The sequence below is a fragment of the Falco cherrug genome, chromosome 5, assembly GCF_023634085.1.
Source record: "Falco cherrug isolate bFalChe1 chromosome 5, bFalChe1.pri, whole genome shotgun sequence".
NCBI classification, from domain to species: domain Eukaryota; kingdom Metazoa; phylum Chordata; class Aves; order Falconiformes; family Falconidae; genus Falco; species Falco cherrug.
The window spans coordinates 3524380-3539004 of record NC_073701.1 but is presented as its reverse complement, the minus strand read 5'-3'; the positions used below and the strand labels follow the sequence as shown (position 1 = coordinate 3539004).

At 43.8% G+C, this 14625-nt stretch overlaps 1 protein-coding gene across 9 annotated transcripts in view; it reads right to left on the bottom strand.

Annotated features, from left to right (window-relative positions):
• The window catches only part of CD58 (CD58 molecule), a 49889-nt gene that overhangs the window by 13792 nt on the left and 21472 nt on the right, over positions 1-14625 (bottom strand). For 4 of the 9 annotated variants that reach the window (XM_027816940.2, XM_027816947.2, XM_027816944.2 and 1 more), the window contains 3 exons: positions 12238-12306; positions 11820-11888; positions 714-6859 (listed from right to left, as the gene is read on the bottom strand). In XM_027816940.2, coding sequence (XP_027672741.1) covers positions 6840-6859; positions 11820-11888; positions 12238-12306 — 158 coding nt within the window. In that variant the 3' untranslated portion in view covers positions 714-6839. Of the gene's footprint in view, positions 1-713; positions 6860-7534; positions 7682-11819; positions 11889-12237; positions 12307-14625 lie in introns of those variants that run through there. The other 5 variants (XM_014286795.3, XM_055711968.1, XM_027816941.2 and 2 more) reach the window with 4 other exon arrangements.

Sequence of the window (14625 nt, the reverse complement as noted above, 5' to 3'; positions counted from 1 at the left end):
GCTTTCGCTGCAGTGCTGCTCCTGGAAGCCAGGCCCCCGAACTCTACCTGTGGAGCTCCATATGAAGTTAAGTCCTGGGCACCAATGAAGGCGCTTTCAACTCACACTGCTTTCATGCCGTAATTTGTCAGAGATTGTTCCCAACAGTCACACAGCCAACGATAACGTGAGGATGGTGTAACTTTTCAACCTCCCCAGCTAGATCCAGGACAGGGTGTTTGTGAACAACAGAAAGCTAGCCTATACGTGTCAGCACAACACAAAGCTGCCTTCACAACTGTGGTTTGAATTTGATGCCCAAAATCCATAAAATCAGTTGCATACCAGCACTTGAGCTCTGATCTCATTTATTCTGGGATTAATGAGGAGTGAGATCTCCTCCAGGCATTGCTTCAGTAGTTTCAAGCTAATACAAAGAGAAGGAGCCAGGACCAAGGAATCAACTGGGATGCATCTTGTGAGCACGAGTACTTAGCGGCAGCTTCTACTCACTGTGAGTTTCTATTATTAGCAACATTCAGGTCTCAACATCAGGATGAGCTGGGACTCTGGACTACTGGAGGGCAGGCTCACTTCCTGGAATACACTCAGCGTTTCCTGGACTCAAGACATACACAAGCCAGAAGTAACTGTTTGCATCTCCAGTGAGCTTCTACTCTTTGCTATTGAAAACGCTTATTTTTGCATTCACTGCAAGGTAAGATTGGACACAATTTTTTCATGGAAAAAAATATTTATTCTTCTTTAGTTACTGTACAGGAGACATTTGGAGAGAGGGACAATGGGAATGGCACTGCAAATGCTGTCACCAAAACTGGCAGGAAATTAGACCTATTTATTCTCCCAAATGTCTGGCTTCACATTCATATGAAAAAAATAACCGTCTAATCATAAACCCCGAAGAAACAATACCAACAAAAAAAGCCCCGAGCTTCACTCTTGCTTTGAAAACTGCAAGGTCTATACTTCTAACCAGTGGGCAGAAATTTATCATGCACAGCAGACACTGTGCAAAGTGAGTGGGTAAAAGCAGGCAGTGAGGCACTGGAGAGACTGTGGTTCTTGGTCTTACATCAGCCTGCCACATAAGTGGGTTTTTCTACTTCTGATAAAGCTCCAGAATTTCATGACTTGTGCTGAAGAATTCTGGCAACTGTAGTCAGTCAGTCGTAACTGTTTACTATTTTTGAAGGCTGTCGCTTTTTGCTTTGGAAACAAAGTTGGTGATATCAGGTGCCAAGGAATTTTCAGTCACACCCTATGTGAGACTTTTGCATAGTATTTAGTATTAAAATGTACAGGATGAATGCAGCATATTAGATGAATTGGTATTGTTTCTGGGAGCAATTTCAGCCAGTTCACCCAAACAATCATTCTTTTTTGACCATTATTTCTCAAACTAATACCAGAAAGCAAGCCTTTGTCCAAGCAGGAAAACAAGGTACAGGTTCACTTACCACAATACACATAACAAAGGACATCTTTGTGTGAAATTTGGTAAAAGTTACTAAGAAGTAGACAGCATCATCCCAATAAACCTGTTGAAGGTGAGTGGAGAAGGACACTTGGCTCAGGAGCTGTGACTTAAAAATATATCTATATATAAAATAAATCACTTTGGGTTAAAGATTATTTTGGGGATCAGTTACTGACTTTTAAGGTTAAATAAAAACTGTAGGTATATATTACAAAAAAAATACAGCAGAATTTTTTATATCTTATTTTTTAAAAAATAAATAATGACCAAATTTACAGACACAGCAGAGGTAAGGTGGTCTAGCTCTAACAAATCCTGCAATGCAGCTGCAAAACCAGGAGAAATTGTGCAAGTAGAAGTAAACATTTAAATAGTATGTGTAATGATAAGAAAAGATCTCAAGTTTTATGTAGGGTTTGGATTCCTAACACAGGGCAAGGTATGGGCATAAGTCACCTGTGATCCTTCCCACACTGTTAACAACTACTAGTTATGTAGCAGTGGATAGGGGTCCAAAGGGGTACAAAGTGACACGAACAAAATGGATGTCAGAAAAAAAACCCCAACAAATTGGCAGAAGGAGCCATGAAGTTACATACATAAATACATGCAACATGGAAAGCAAGCAAGAAGAATTAATTATTCTCCACAAGTTAACCGCAACACTGCTGGAATAACTGAGACTGGGTGAGCCAACCTGCGTGATGGAAGCACTGCAGTGGGTGTGTAGAAGCTCTGCAGGGAGGTCACAGAGGGAGGAAAAGAGAAGCTGCCCTCTCTGGGCAGAGCAGCTTGAGCGTACGGAGCTTTGATACAGAGCAGGTGACAGGCTGGCTGAGAGCTCGTGCATCAGGATCACAGGAAAGGCCAGCAGGGACGATGACATGGTTGAAGCATGCTACCAGCCACCAGACCTGTAAGGAGGGAAGTAAAGGCTTCTTCAAACAGCACAAAGAAGCCTCTAACTGACAGACTCCGGCACAGACGGAGAAACTTCTGACATCTGCTGGAAAGGCAGCACAGCAATTCAAGCAGTCAGGAGGATTTCTGGGCAGCATCAGGGACAACTTCTTCACGCAGGCCTCCGCGTGCACCACCGAGGGCTGGTGTGCAGCTGTACCTGCTGCTCACTGACAGGGGAGGGCTGCATGGGGATGTGGGCATGAGTGGCTGCCTTGGCTGTGATAATCGAGAAACAAGTCCAGATCCTGAGAGGCGTGAGGAAGCATCAGAGCACAGGCCCTGTGGAGAGCAGATTTCCACTTACCCAGGAAGATGGTAGGCAGGATCTCATGGGAGACGGTTCCGAAGAGCAGTGGAGCTCAAGGGAGCCATCAGGCCTTTTGGGGAGACCTTTCACCAAGCCTGAGCACAGGCCACCCCCATAGTCAGGAAAACAGGCAGGCAAGTCAGGAAATGAGCTTGGCTAAGCAGGGAGCTCCTGGCAGGGCTGCGGTGGGAAAATTGCTTCTACTAGATGTGGAAGCAGGGGCAGGCTGCAATGGAGGAATGCAGGAACACTGCCTGGGCAGCAGGCATGGTGTCAGGAAAGCCAAGGCTCAGCTGTATTTAGACTTGCAAAGAACATCAAGGGCAACAAGAGCTGTATCACCTTCTACATTAAAAAGAAGGAATTTACAGGCCCATTACTGAACAGCGGGGTGATTTAAGGATATCAGATAGAGAAGGCTTAGTTACTTGATGTGTTCCTTGCCTCAGTCTTCATTACCAAAGTCTCACAGGCTCTGTGCTTTGTCAAAGGGCTCAAGAAAAAAACTACCAGAATTCAGGGATTACTTGGCAAAACTTGATCCGCACCAGTTCATGGAACTTGAACAGACATGTTCAAGGGTGCCAGAGGAGCTGGCTGATGTCACTGAGTGCTATCACCTTTAAAAGGTCATGAAGATTGAGGAAGTCCCCGACTAGACTAGAAAAGCTACAAAGCTATCTATTTTTAAAAAGCACCAAAAGGTCAACCTGGGGACCTACAGGCTGGTCAGTGTCACTTTCATCCCTGGAAGAATCTTGGAGCTGGTCCTCTTGGGACACATTTCTGGGCTCATGAAGGAGAAAGCGGTTGGGAACAGTCAACATACGTTTAAGTAAGGGTAAAACATTCCTAACTAACCCAACTGTCTTCTACAATGATGATAATCTTCTAGTAGATTTATGGATGAGGGGAAAGCAGTATTTTTACACCTTGTCTTTAGAAAAACTTTGACACAGTCTCCCACAGTGTTTCTGTATTCAAGTTAAAACATTATGGCTTGAATGGGTGAACTAGATGAACTGTTGGGTGGACAAGGAATTGGCTGGATGGCCACGTCCAATTGCAGTCAACGGCTCAATGTCCAAGTAGAAACTAGTAGTAAGTGAGGTCCCTTAAGGGTCTGCACTGGGACCAATACGATCTAGTATCTTCAGCAATGACATAGATAATGGGATCAAATGCACTCTTAGCAAGTTCACAGATGGCACCAAGCTGAGCGGTGCTGTTGATACACTCGAGGGAGGGGATGCCATCCAGAGGGACCTCGACAGGCCTGAAAAGTGAACCCATGTGCACCTTATGAAGTTCAACAAGGCTAAGTGCAAACTCTTGCACATGGGTCAGGGCAACCCCCAGTATCAGTACGGGGTGGGGGATGAATGGATTGAAAGCAGCCTTCTGTAAGAGGACTTTGATATATACTGTTGGACAAAAAAAATTAGATATGAGCTGGTGATGTGCACTTGCAGACAAATTTTATCCTGGGGTGCATCAAAAGAAACGTGGCCAGCAGGTCAAGGGAGGTGACTATTTCACTCAACTCTGCTCTTGTGAGACTACCTGGAGTATCATCACAACACAAGTAATACACGGACCTGTTAGAGGGGTCCAGAGGAGGCCATGAAGATGATCATTGGGATGGAACACTTCTCCTATGAAGACAAGCTGAGAGAGTTGTTCAGCCTGGAGAAAAGAAGGCTTCGGGGAGACCTTATTATAGCCTTCCAATACATAAAGGAGGCTTATAAGACAGAGAAAGTCAACTACCAAGACCAGTAGTGACAGGACAAGGGGCAACGGTCCTAAACTGAAATAGGATAGATTTAGGTTGGACATAAGGATGACATTTTCTACAGCAAGGGTGGTGAGACACTGGAACAGGGAGCCCAGAAAAGCTGTGGATGCCCCATCATTGGGAGTGTTCAAGGTCAGGATGGACAGGGCTTTGAACAACCTGACCTAGCAAAAGATGTTCTTGTCCATGGCAGGGGGGTTGGACTAGACAATCTTCAAAGATCCCTTCCAACCCAAACCATTCTATGATTCTATAGATAGGTAAATGTTGCAACTGAGTTACAGCGGTCAGGAAATAATGCAACACAAATAATATAGTAAGCAGCAAAAAGCTTTACCATTGGTTGAACTTTACTGTCCATGCTGTTTCTCCATCCTCCAGAGGCCAGACCACACTCCTCCTTGTCTCTGCTTCATCTGGGTATTTTTTCTCACACTCCTCAGAGCTATTTAACCACTTTGCTGTAGGATCACAGCTGCACATCGTCAAAGCAAAGCCACAGCTGCATAATACCAATGTCAGTCAACCCACTGTCTTCACTCCCCTACAAGTAAAGAACTGGGTGGATGATTGGGCTGAGACGATGGCGGCTAACAGGTTGTATTCTACCTGGATGGCTGAGGCAAGCAGAGTACTACAAGGGTCTATGCAGGAGCTGGTCTAATATCTCCACCAGTGGTCCGGAGGAGGAGATAAAGTGCAGTCTTGTTGAGTTTGCAGGTGACACCAGATGGGAAAATCAGTCAACATGCTAAAGGGCCAGGCTGTCAGAGAGACCTAGACAGGTAAATTAAATAAGGACAAATGTAAAGCTCTGGGAAGAGGAACCACTTGCAATGATACAAGCTAGGGTCTGGCTGGCAGGGCAGCAGTTCTGCTAAAAAGAAGGAGGAGGATCTCAGTAAGCAGCAAGCCAAACATGAGCCAGCAGTGTTTCCTGGCAGCAAAGGCAGTCAACAGCATCCTGGGCTGTATTACCAGGAACGTAGCCAGCAGATTGTGGGTAGTGATTATACCACTCTACTCAGCACACACCAGACTGCATTTAGAATATTGCATCTACTTTTGGACCCCTTCAGGAAGACACATATCAATAAAATTGGAGCAGGTTCTGTGAAGGGCTACCAAGATGGTCAGAGCATTGTACTGTGAGGGGAAGTTGAAGGCACTGTATTTGTTCAAGCCTGGAGAAAAGTAGGCTTTGAGAGGGTACCTACAGCATTCCTGTACCTACAAAAGCTGATCATCAAGAAGATGGAAACATGTTCTTCATAGTAGTGGCTGGTGGGTGAACAAGAGAGGCATAAGTTGAAACAAGAGTGAAGGGGGAGTTTCTGATCTCTGGTTATCATTGTCAAACCTTCATGATTCTTTACACATACCAAGTTCAAAATCAACTGAAATGGCTCTCAGCTTTCATAAGCAATCAGCATGCAGGAGTCACAAAACAGACTTTATAGCCTGATGTTCTGAAAACATTAATACATGGTATTCTTGATTCTTTTTGAAGTTCAGTGTATATATGACCTCAGTTTTCAAGTTTGTCTTCCAGTCACAAGCAACCTAAAAATATATCATTATTCTTTAGAAATGGGTAGATTGACATTCTTTTAGCACAATGTGAAGCAAAAGATAAGGCATAAACCCCCCCACACCCTAAAAGTGCAAAAAATATTAGAAATTTCAGGAAAACCCCCAAACCACTGCTAATAGAAGCAGCTCTGTTCCAATGCAACAACAAACTGAACTGTAGCTCTACCACAAAGTCAACCACCATCAGACGATCAGTGTGCCACTCTTCTGCCATCTCCAGGAGATTAGTTATCTTGGAGAATATTTGTCTGGAGCACCGAGTTCCTACTGGAGAACTGAGACTAGCAAATGGAAACTTCAAAACTGCTGCAGGATGAACAGTCTTCTGACTACACTACTGATCCAAAATTGCATAAAAAGCTGATTAGTTTTCTATTTATCCACATTCATGCAAATGGATATGACTTTGTTAATCTCTAAAAACCAGTTATAAAAAACACCTTAGTTCTTACATTTCATGTTAGTAGAACACTGTTAAAACCAGATACAAAATAACACAAAAGATTTTGTCCATGATTTGGCCTATTTATATTCATGCAGTGACAGTAGAAATGGAGGCTGTCCCCTCTCAGAAAAACAGGCGTTGGAAACAGCTCAGCTAGTCTTCAAAGCCCTTCTTTATGGATGTACTTTATGGGTGGACTTCAGTGCTCGTGGAAATTCTCCAAGAGAAAAGACAGCAGCTCCTTCTCCGCTGAATCCTACCGCTTCTCTTCCATTGCTTATGATCATTTGTTTATGATTTAAGATGTGAAGCAAAAGAAAAAGAAAAGCACACAGGTAAATTATTATGTCTTCTAGAAATTGAACTAGCTATACAAGAATACTGCAGGCTTTAAATACTTATAAAGTGTGAAGATTAATTAAGACATTGTCACATGATCCAAAATAAGCAATTACAGCCGCTACACAGCCCATGGTATGATAGCCACTAGCCATTTTACCTAAATGGTGGTAGACACATTCCTCTGCAATTGGAGCAGATTAAGAATATTTAACACTTACTGCCAGCCACCTGATAAGCAGTTGATAACCCATGAGGCTGTTTTGACTCCATGTCTTTGGGTCACATCACTAGGCACTTAAGACACCACTTTTACACAAAGGTTCAGGCCTATAATGTTAGTATTAGCTGTGCATCACACATGCATGTGATGCTGCTGCTGCTATTTCTTTCACACAGTAATGCCAAGTGCTTTTGGAGTTCTCTTTTGAGGACTGCAAATAGAGCTCTTCTTTAACAAACAAGGAAACTGAAGGCAAAGAGAAGTTATAGTGCAGGAAGTTAGAATCCAGGAAGTTCAAGATCACATGCCCAACCTAACTCACTGCATGCAGCATGCATCAACCTCTAACCAGGCTTATTTCCAGTAAAGCATACGCAAGGCCCGCTTACATCAGTGTTTCCATCTTGGTGCGCAAAGCAACAGCGTAAGGGGAAGCAACTGGATGTGCCAAGGTACTGTGTCATTCAGTCTTTGCTCTTATTTTGACAGCACTACCTCTCCCTTCCACTAGTGTCCAGCTCAAGCATCATTCCAACCTAGGATAAGATACCAAGAGACAATCTAGGAGAGCAGCATATGACTTACACATGCTACTCATCTCTGCAGACAATGAGAAAAAGAAAGATGTCCCTTAGTGTGGTTCTCACAAGGTTCCTGGATAGGCCTGAAGTATTTTTATGATTTGTTTCCTTAAAATCCAAGCAGATTTACTGCTTTATCTCCAGCTGACTTATGCCAGCTTGATGACGAGACTAAAGAATGCGATTGAGAAGCCAGCCAGGGTGCGGGCTGCTATTTGCTTGTGTCTATGCAGTGAGAGGGCCTGAACATGAAATTAGTGTTTTCGTCTCATTTTATAGCTGTGGTGATAAGCATCAGGTTTCACACTCCCCACAGAACATGCAGAATGCTGTGTCCCCACACAGCTTGCAAACAGCACCAAAGGATGCACAGCTACATCTGATGTCTCGACATGATATAACATAATGGTTTCTTCAAGCATGACATGAGTACAGTTTAGCCAAGTAAGTAGCCCTTGCAAAGCAGCTTATCACATAGGCCACAAATAATACAGACTTAATTAATTTGGTCTTCACTATAACGCCTTGGCAACTAACCAGATCTGACTCTGCTATTACAAGACACCACAACTTCCCTCCAGCTATACCGTCCTGTGTCAAGTCTGTTTCCTTCTTTTGTGGCTGTTTTGCCTGCATCACAGAGTCATATTTCTTACGCTCAGTCCTAACTCCCTCCCACCCTTCCACTCATCCATGTTTTCTCACATTTGGAGATTGTTTTTCCCTTTTCAACATTGTCTTTGGCAAATATCTGAATATGATTGTTTGGCTGGTAATCGAACAGAAGAATCAAACCTGGCACCACAGAAAACTCCGCAGCAGTAAGGTGACACACACTAGCTTCCACATTCCTGTGCATTCTGAGAATCTTTAAATGGATTATCTGCATCTGTCATCTCCAAAGTGGGGTGTGCACAAGGCAATCCATTATGGTGCAGGAAGACAATATTTTTTCACCATTAATAAAATTTAAAAATTAAAATACTGTATACTTCAGTCTTATCCTTTTTTAATTTCTGGTTTTGTGCATGAATATATATATATATATATATAAAATCAATGTAATAGTTGAGTATGGTAGCACATGTATATAATTTATAAATAAATACACATAAATTGGGTGTGTATTTTACTGATAATATTTTACTGATGGGGTGCACAACCAAAAATGTTTGGAGACCACTGATCTATGACAAAAAAGCAGAAACCAGTATGAAATGTCCATTGTTATACCACTTAACTAAGGCCTATATGACAGACAAACCAATATTTTTTCCTTCTCTTTTGAAGAATGGAAAATTGTTTTCAGCCAATCTGCACATTTCATTTCTTACCAAACAAATATGTTTTGATACACACTGGCTTTTAGTACCCACTTTCTAAAAGCTTTCTAAATCTTTTTTTTTAAAAAAAAAAACATTTACATCAGATAAAACAACTCAAAACAAGAAGTTTCTGATGACCCAGTTAATAAATTTGGAAACAAAACCTTTCATAGAACATCTCATGTTGGAAGGGACCCACAGGGACCACCAAATCTAACTCCCTGCTCCTCTCAGGACTACCAAAAACTAAACCACATGACCAAGAGCATCATCCAGACGCTCCTTGAACTCTGACAGGCTTGGTGCCATGACACTTCCCTGGGGAACCTGTTCCAGCGACCAACCACCCTCTCAGTGAAGAGCCTTTTTCTAATGTCCAGCCTCAGCTTCCCCTGATGCAGCTTCATTCCATTTCCTCAAGCCCTATCAGTGGTCACCAGAGAGAGATCAGTGCCTCCCCCTCCGCTGCCTACTTTGAGGAAGCTGTAGACGCGACGCAGTCACCCATCTTATTTCACAAATAGCAAAACATTTTTTTCTGTCCATTCCTTTCTTCCCTCACCCAGTTTTTATGCTATAGCTGACCTAACTTCACATCCTTCAAAACTTTGCTCCTTCACAGATGTTTTATTTGTTGACTACTTTTAAACTAGCAAAGTTCTACACAGAACAGCCAGCATTGTAAAAGGCTTCAGCTCTACAAAACCAGTTCATGCCCATCCTCAGTTAAACTATGGCTGTTCTACAGCATGCTCAAGGCACAGCAAAGCTTTACAGTATGAGAAAGTGACAGCTTCATGCAACACATGTTTCACCCACACATCTCTGCCTGTCCTGCTATCACTGAAACAGCCCTCTCCACCCCACAGCTCCTTTTCCCTGTCTCCTGTCCTTCTTTCTCCCTTTGAATCCACCACTGACCAGCATTCCATCCCCTCCAGTATGTCAGCCCAGTTATTATTATATTATTAAAGCCCTTTATGATCAGATTTAACCTATTAGTCCAGCAGAAAACCAATATAATTTTTCTGCTGGCCCAGTTTCTGGCTACATGAGGTAGTTAAACTGGCTCACAGAGGCGTGCAATAAACACCAGAGCTGGTCCAAAGAGCAAGACCTCTGTTTTTATTGAGAGTAAGTGGCCAGATTGGCTCTAGACATCCTACAAATTATCATCTACGTGGAACAATCTTTACCCATCCACAGGAAAGACAGCTCCCAAGAGTCAGAGTAAAGCATGCTTGAACTATGGTAACTTACAGGAAGTCTCTCAAACTCAGGTAAGTCGATTGCCCTCTTTGGATTCAAAGTTCAGCAATGGTTCTTGGTATCATCTTAATCTGTGCAAGCTTTGCAGACACACCAGTAATGAGAAAGTTTTATTACATATTTACTGACAGTTTTACTTCTAAGACAAAAAAAAATCTTACACAACTCCAGTGAAATTCTTTCTAAGCAGGTCATGTACTTCAACTACATCCCTTGGTAACAAGAAATTCACAACTATTGATGGCATGCTGCCACTGAATCTGCTAGGTTGAGGAAATTACTTCTGTCTCCACCACCTGGCTGTCACAAAGACCAAAGACTCTGAGATACAGCACTACGCTACAGCTTCAACTATTCTGCCTGGAACCTTCCTGTTTCACAGATGGCAGCTTTGGATTTTCTACAGGTAAGTGTTCAGCAGGATTTTCTGCAGTACTACCACGTGCTCTGGATGCCAAACTTAATGGTACAGTAACAGCTCTCTGGGTGAGGGCTTGACCTTTTTGTGTTCTTTGCCAGATTTAGAGTGATCTCAGCTCCCAACCTATGATCTTTAACACTTCTTGGGAATCACAGTGTGAAACTAATTGGTAACAAAAGTGAAACAAGTTAGCATTCCACAGTCTTTCTGTACTCCAGGAAAACACTGCAGAAACAGTATTCTGGTCTGGATGGATGATAAACCAATGTAAGCCCTTGTCTGTGCAGTTCATTAAAGGACAGCCCTTACATTCTTCTGTTACCAGATTTGGGACAGGACTAATCTGAGTTTTGACACTCTCCATGTTGATGTACCCCATAAGATGTAGTGTTGATGACTATTCTCTCATACAGGGTAATCGGTTTTCTCATTCCATGTGTCAACCCTCAGGCACACTGATCCGTTTATTTAGAAGAGCTTTCCCTCCGTGTAGGTTTAAGAAACAACAAGCCACAGGAAAAAAAACCCACAAAATAAGTAAACTCTGCATTCTTTGTGACCAAAGAAAACACAGCTGCCCACCTAAGCAATAAAAAACCCCAACCTTCAGCGTTACACAATATCTCTCTAGTTTGACACGGTGTTCAACAGCATTCATAATTAACAAGGTAGAAATGCAGTTCAGAAATCTACTGACCAAAAACATACCGCCTTACCGACAGCTCAGCCACTATAAGCCTTTATCACTTGTTAAGCCATGGAATAAAGTGAAAGTGCAAGCATGAGCAAAAGGTGTATTATTAACGGATATTAGTAACATTTAATCCTACAGTTTTAAACTAGTTAAATTGTCAAGTCTTCTGAACACTCCCATCACAAACATCTGATTTCCTAGCACACATCACACACACGTGCCCAACACACACATGCCCCTTCTCTCCTAATAACTCTCTCTCTGTTTTCTACTTGAGCAAAAAGGGGTCAGGGTCATACACAGCCCAACCCAGCACTGCCACTCCTGGCCTCTGTGCCAGTCTGCACACTCGTCCGAGACACAGGGAGCTTCACCCTCACATACCTTCTGTACTGCAGCAGGGAGGGTTGCTCAGCTGCTCCCCATTTCCACCTTCTGCATCCTGGGTCACTTCTGCAAGAACAACAGGCAATACTCAGACAATCCTGGAGCTCACAACAATTCCCCTTCTCTTTTCAATAATCTTCAGATTATTCAGAATAATCTGAATGAGAGCTGGGCCATTTGTTTAGCATCCATAATAACCCTGACGAACATCCCCCACACCCACGGGACAATCATACAACACCTCCCCTCCCTCCTCTATACCTGACTCCACACCGTCCTCATAATCCCTTCCAGATCCTGCAAAGGTCAAGCACAGAAAGCACTCAGCACCCATGGTGCCAGCCGTAACTTCACATCAAGAAGCGTTAAGGCAAAAGTCACAACGAACAGAGTGCTCCATAGCACAAGCACTTACCTCCTTCATTTATACCATTGTCATCTGCATGCTTGGCCAGCAAGCTGCTGTTCTCCTTCCCAGAAATGTTTGAAAAGAGATCAGAGACAACTACAGTCCCCTGCCTTGCTCAGTTTCAAGGTACTGGCTATTGCATAAAAGTGAGTTACTAGCTACAACTCAACATGTTGCCAACATCATCAGCTAACACCAGAAAGCCAACACCTTTCCTCCAGGACACCTCCCCACCACAGAACAGGTATTCACCTCCCTCAGTTGCACCATAGTTAACACCTGGATGTCAGGGTGCTGTTCTGCATGACAGAGGGTTCTGAAAAAGAGATCACAGGAGAGTTGCACTCCTCCAGAGTGTATCTCGCTGCTTAGCTTCTCAGTGGTATCAGTCATTGCTTAGAGACGAGTCACCAGCTACAATTTCTAAGACACACAATCACTCAGGTTCACTGGGGTAGGGAGCCCAGGAAGTCTCTAACTGAACACCCTCCTCCATGAAAGGTCAACATTCAGTTCTAGACAGGTTACTCAGGACTTTCTGCAGGCAGGTCTTAAAAACCTCCAAGGGTAGGAACTCCACAATGACTCCATGCAGCCTGTCCTAGTGATTAGTTATGCTTAGAGGCAGAAAGCTTTCTCCTCGTATCCACATGGAACTTCCCCTACTTCAGTTTAGGACTATCACCTTGATAACCTGCTAATACACCTCAGCAAACATTCTGGCCCAGCCTTCTTTCTTATATTCCCACAGGTATTGGCAGCTGCTGTTCGGTACCCTGAAAACCTGCTCTTCTCTGGGGTTGAACAAGCTCAGTCTCTTCAGGTTCTCCTCAGAGAAACTGCGCTCCAGCCCCTGACCACATTGGTGGCGTTCTGCTGTACCTGCTCAAATCTAGCAGCACTTCTCCAGCACTGGGTGGGTCACAAACCAGATGTTAGGTGACAGAGTATTACAAGTGCCAAGTAATGGAAAATAACCACTTCCTTAATGCACTGGCTTAAGCATGCCTTAAAACAGCCTAGGATGCTATCAGCTGCCTTTGCTGCCAGGGAGCACTGCTGATGCACTGTACGTCCATAGCATTCCCAGGTACCTTTCAGCAGAGCTGCTCCCCTGCCAGTCAGTCCCCAGCCTGCACAAGTGCAGGGTGTTGGTTCATCCAGGTACAGGACCCTGCACGGCCCCTGCAGAATTTCACAAGGTTCATGCAGGCCTCTACCCCTCCCGCTCCCTCTGAACGACAATCCTGCCTTCATACTGAATGACTGCACTCCATGTTTTGCTGTTGTCTATAAACCCAATGACACTGTTTTCTGTCCCTTGCCTAGGCCACACAAAAACCCCCAACTAACAAACCTCTACATTCCTCCACTGCCACCAGCATCCATGTGGACTGTAACCCATTAACCACTGCCTGCAGGCTTCACAATCTAGCAAGATTTCTACCCATGTAGGCAGACATTCATCCAGACTAGGACATCCCAATTTAGGACTCCAACAATGCTAGGGACACTGCATAAAAAGCCTTGCTAAAGTCAAGGTATGACACCCATTGTTCTCCCCTTGTCTGCAAATCTAGTCATTTCATGCAAAAAAAGGGTGTCAACTTGGTCAATTGCGATTTACACTTACTCTCAAGTCACCGTCTTTCTTCTGTGACCAGAAACACATTCCAAGAAGACCTGCCCCATGATTCTCCCAGGGATTAAAGTGAGCCTGACTGACCTGTAGTTCCACAGATGAAGCTGTTAGCCTTTTTGAAAGATAGCTGCAATGCTTCCCTTCTTTCATTTGTCACAGATCTTCCCCAACACAACTTCTGAAGGTGACAACATCCTCTCAATGACATCTGCCAGCTCTTGTGGCAGCCCTTTTATCAGATCCCATGGAGTGGTTTGGGCCAAGATTTCTCCAGAAATCCCTGACCTGATCCTCTTCCATTGCTAACAGATCCTCTCTGCTCTGAACCTGCCTCTAAGCAAAAATGCCACAGAGACTGTCAAGATAGAAGCAAATGTAGCACTCAGTATCTCAGCCTTATCTGAATCTGATATCAGAGACACAGATTGACATTGGAAGAAGCCTCTGGAAGTCATCTTGTCCAACCCCATTGCTCAAGCAGACGAACCTAGAGAAGGCTGCCCAGGATGATGTCCAGACAGCTTTTGGGTATCTCCAAGGATGGAGACTCCACAGCCTCTCTGGGCAATTTGTTCCAGTGCTCAGTCACCCTTGCAGCAAAAAAGTGTTTTCTGATGTTCAGATGGATCCTCTTATGTTTTGGATGGTGTCCATTGTGTCTTGTCCTGTCACTGGGCAACCTCTGGAGCCAGAAGAGTCTGGCTCCCTCTTCTTCGTTTGCTCCCATCAGGTATTTATACACATGGATGAGA